This window comes from Austrofundulus limnaeus, unplaced genomic scaffold (assembly GCF_001266775.1).
Source record: "Austrofundulus limnaeus strain Quisiro unplaced genomic scaffold, Austrofundulus_limnaeus-1.0 Scaffold440, whole genome shotgun sequence".
In the NCBI taxonomy this organism is placed as follows: domain Eukaryota; kingdom Metazoa; phylum Chordata; class Actinopteri; order Cyprinodontiformes; family Rivulidae; genus Austrofundulus; species Austrofundulus limnaeus.
The window spans coordinates 1-3,330 of record NW_013952842.1 but is presented as its reverse complement, the minus strand read 5'-3'; the positions used below and the strand labels follow the sequence as shown (position 1 = coordinate 3,330).

General features: G+C 38.3%; 1 protein-coding gene across 2 annotated transcripts in view; it reads left to right on the top strand.

Moving 5' to 3' along the window:
* Positions 1-2,694, top strand: part of pot1 (protection of telomeres 1 homolog) — a gene marked incomplete at its 5' end in the record, with an annotated part of 44,779 nt that extends 42,085 nt beyond the window's left edge. The window contains 3 exon segments of one of the 2 annotated variants that reach the window (XM_014024815.1): positions 1,057-1,151; positions 1,801-1,906; positions 2,354-2,694. In XM_014024815.1, coding sequence (XP_013880269.1) covers positions 1,057-1,151; positions 1,801-1,906; positions 2,354-2,490 — 338 coding nt within the window. 2 annotated transcript variants of the gene reach the window in all.
* Positions 2,695-3,330: the final 636 nt, after the last annotated feature.

The window sequence follows — 3,330 nt, the reverse complement described above, 5'->3', positions numbered from 1 at the left end:
ATATTTATGTTTGTGGTTGTAATGTGACAAAATATGGAAAAGTTCAAGGGGTATAAATACTTTTGCAAACCACTGTAAATGAAAGATTTTCTCAGGAAAAATCCACAATTATATTAGTGTGTTCACAGTAAAATAAAAACAGTGATTTACATAAAAACACAATGAAAACATTGTAATCAGATTCTCTGTGATTTTTTTATACCATTATAAATCTTTAAGGCACGATAAAAGAAAAGAAGTGGTTCCACTTCTCATGTGACAGTCATTGTCATGATTTAACAAATGCATAAATAATCTTAGTTAAACAACAAATGAATCACGAACAGAAGAGATTTTTCTATCCATTATCTGATTAAGAGAACTGAGGGGTTCTCTTCCACGGTTGGAATGACCTGTCATGGCCTAAATAGAGTTCAGTTTGTGACAGAGTTCCTGTCCTCTCGTCAGGCCTGTCCGAGGCCTGCTTCGAGGCAGTAAATCTTGTTTCTTCACTCGAGATGACCCCTACAATAAATATACAATACAAAGGCATACAATCATAATCAATATAAAGTCAATTTATAATCATCCATGCTCCCAAAAAGATGTCATCACAAACACCACGTATGGAAGAAAAAAAATAAATCTAAAATAAAACATACATTAAAAAGACTAACCACTTAATAAAAATCATTTCAGGCAATTAAACACACCTACAATATCCAAAAGCAAGAATCACTCTACAACAAGTCATCCTACATACTCTTAAAATCAAATACTCCACTCACATCACACATTATGAGAGCAGGTTTGATTTAGGAGAAGCCATTGTTTTGTCATGCATGAAAATCTATGAAAATCTGTACATATCAATAGTTCTGTTGGCAAAGTGTTCCACTGTTGTATAGCAACACTTGAAAAAGCTGATCTAGCAAAAGAAGTTTTACATTTAGGAACTCTACACTCACCACGAATGGTTGAACGTGTGATTCTAGATGTTTTTCCCGGAGTTAAGGGATACAAATTTCTCTCTGATCTCTGATATAAACTATGTTTTGGTTGTTCCTGGTTCTGCAGCTCTCGGTGTTGAGTTACTGCAGTTTGTCTTCGTGATGAAACTGGAGCTGCAGGACGCCACCGACACTCTGGATGTGTTCCTGATGAAACACGCGGTGAGTTGAAGATTCAGACGTCCTGCTCACTCACACCAAAACAACCATTTATCACCAAAAACACAAAGTTTCACTTTAACAACTTCACTGAGAACAATAGATGGTACTATCAACTACATACTGTTTGTAATAATTGTAGTTCTTTCAGTGTTCTCCTGGTCTGCTCCATCAGATTCAAACATCTGAGCTCCAGCTGTCATCATCAAACTAACTTCAATATTACAAGAAATCCTAAACACGCAGCAAATCTGTGAGCCAGATTTATATCGACTCATCACTACATTCAACACACTGGAAAGGAAAATGTGTTTTTCACAAGCACGGGTCACATTTGTCTAAATACAAGTTAATTTTCAACTCAGTAAAACGTGCACTAATACACAGAACAAGCTCAACGTTTCAAAATCTGCTAATTGACTCAAAACAATGAATGCTTGTGTCATGTCTTCACAGCTACACACTCTAAGTTAAGCAGGAACACAGACAGTGTGAAATCAGTCGGGTCTTCATGAAGATCTGACCTGCTGGTTCCACTGGCTGTTTGGGTTCCTGCGTGAAAATCCAGAAGAACTCAAATCTGTCAGAGTTTCAGAAAGTACCAACATCATGGCAGTCCTTCAGTGTTACTGAGTGTTCGTATCGTCTTCAGGAGCAGTTCTTCGGTGTGTCAGCAGAGGACGCTTCAACCAATGAGGAGGCTCAAAACAGAATCAGTCAGAGCATGAGCATCCTCTGTCCACCAGAGGGCAGTGTGGGTACGTCAGTCAAAGTTAGCCACAAAGATTTTTCTACAGTTGATAAACAGTTTTTACTGAACTAGCTGTGCTTTGTGCTGTTAGTACCACAGTATTTGTATTTGTCTGTTTTTTATTAAACTTTGATGAATTGAGAATCTATCTGGTAAAGAGTCACTCAGTCAACACCTTTTTTGGGATTCTTTTATCTTTCATTATGTTTGTATTATTTAAGAAGAAGATATTTTAGTGACCCACGCGACCCTGAAAAGGAATAAGCGTGTACAGAAAATGGATGGATGGATGGATGGATATTTTTTAAACAGATAGATGCACTAACACACATTTCTACACAGGGACATGTTTGTTCCACAGCAGAGCTGTGAGTCTGATTCCTGCTGCTTCATCTGCAGCGGGGTTAAATACGCCTCACCTTTGTAATGTAACTGATGTTGGATTGTTCGTCAGGTCAGCGGCCGTGGCTCGACCTGTGTCTGCTGGCGTACAGAGCAGAAGAGGAGGCGGGACAGAACCAGACCTGCTACCAGATCTGCAACACGACCCTCCTCACACCTTCATCCACCCTGCCTAAAGGAAGAGGATGAGCAGAGCAGAGCCGTGCAGGAACCAATCCTGATTGTTCCTCTGATGTTTGCATCTGTCTTCATATGTTCACATATGTAAATATATTTAAACAAGGAACTTGTATAAAACAGTAAAATGACAAGTTTGGTTTTGTTTTGATGCTCTTTTTTTGCAGCCTGATGTGACTTTTATAGATTTTAAAATAAAAAGAATAAAGCACAACATTTGATATTATTTGCAGCTTGATCTATTCCTGTTAAACAAACAAACAAACAAAAAGATTGTTTTATCTGCAGCAGATTTTTTTCCACAGAATTGTTGCATCATGTTAACAGATGTGGACTGAACTGATTGTAGCCCTTCAAAAGAAAATAAAAAAAGATCACTTAAAGGGGACCTATTATGCAAAATTCACTTTTTAAAGCTTTTTTTAACTCAACTTTGGGTATGTACTTCTAAAAAAAACAGTCCTAGGACCAAAAAATTCACCCAGGGGCATATTTACTGTAAGTAAATGTATTTTTAATGTATATTAACGACAAGTTTTATACTTCCTACATGTTGTGATGTCTCAAGCCGTACGACAACCCACCGGAACCTGCGTTCAGCCCCTCACCTAGCAACCCCCGGGTGAAGCTCCTCCTCCTCAGTATAAAAGCCGTCACGGTTGTTGTTGTGCAATGCGCAGCTGATTTCACAACAAGCCTCCAACAGGGCAATGGGTAGAGTATTGGACCAGGGAGTGGGAGACCAGGGTTTGAGACTGGCACAGACACTATGTAATTATTTATTTTCATTCAATATGAACACATTTTCTCATGTACCTCTATTGTTTCGTTTATTAAAGCCTTGTTAAAGCC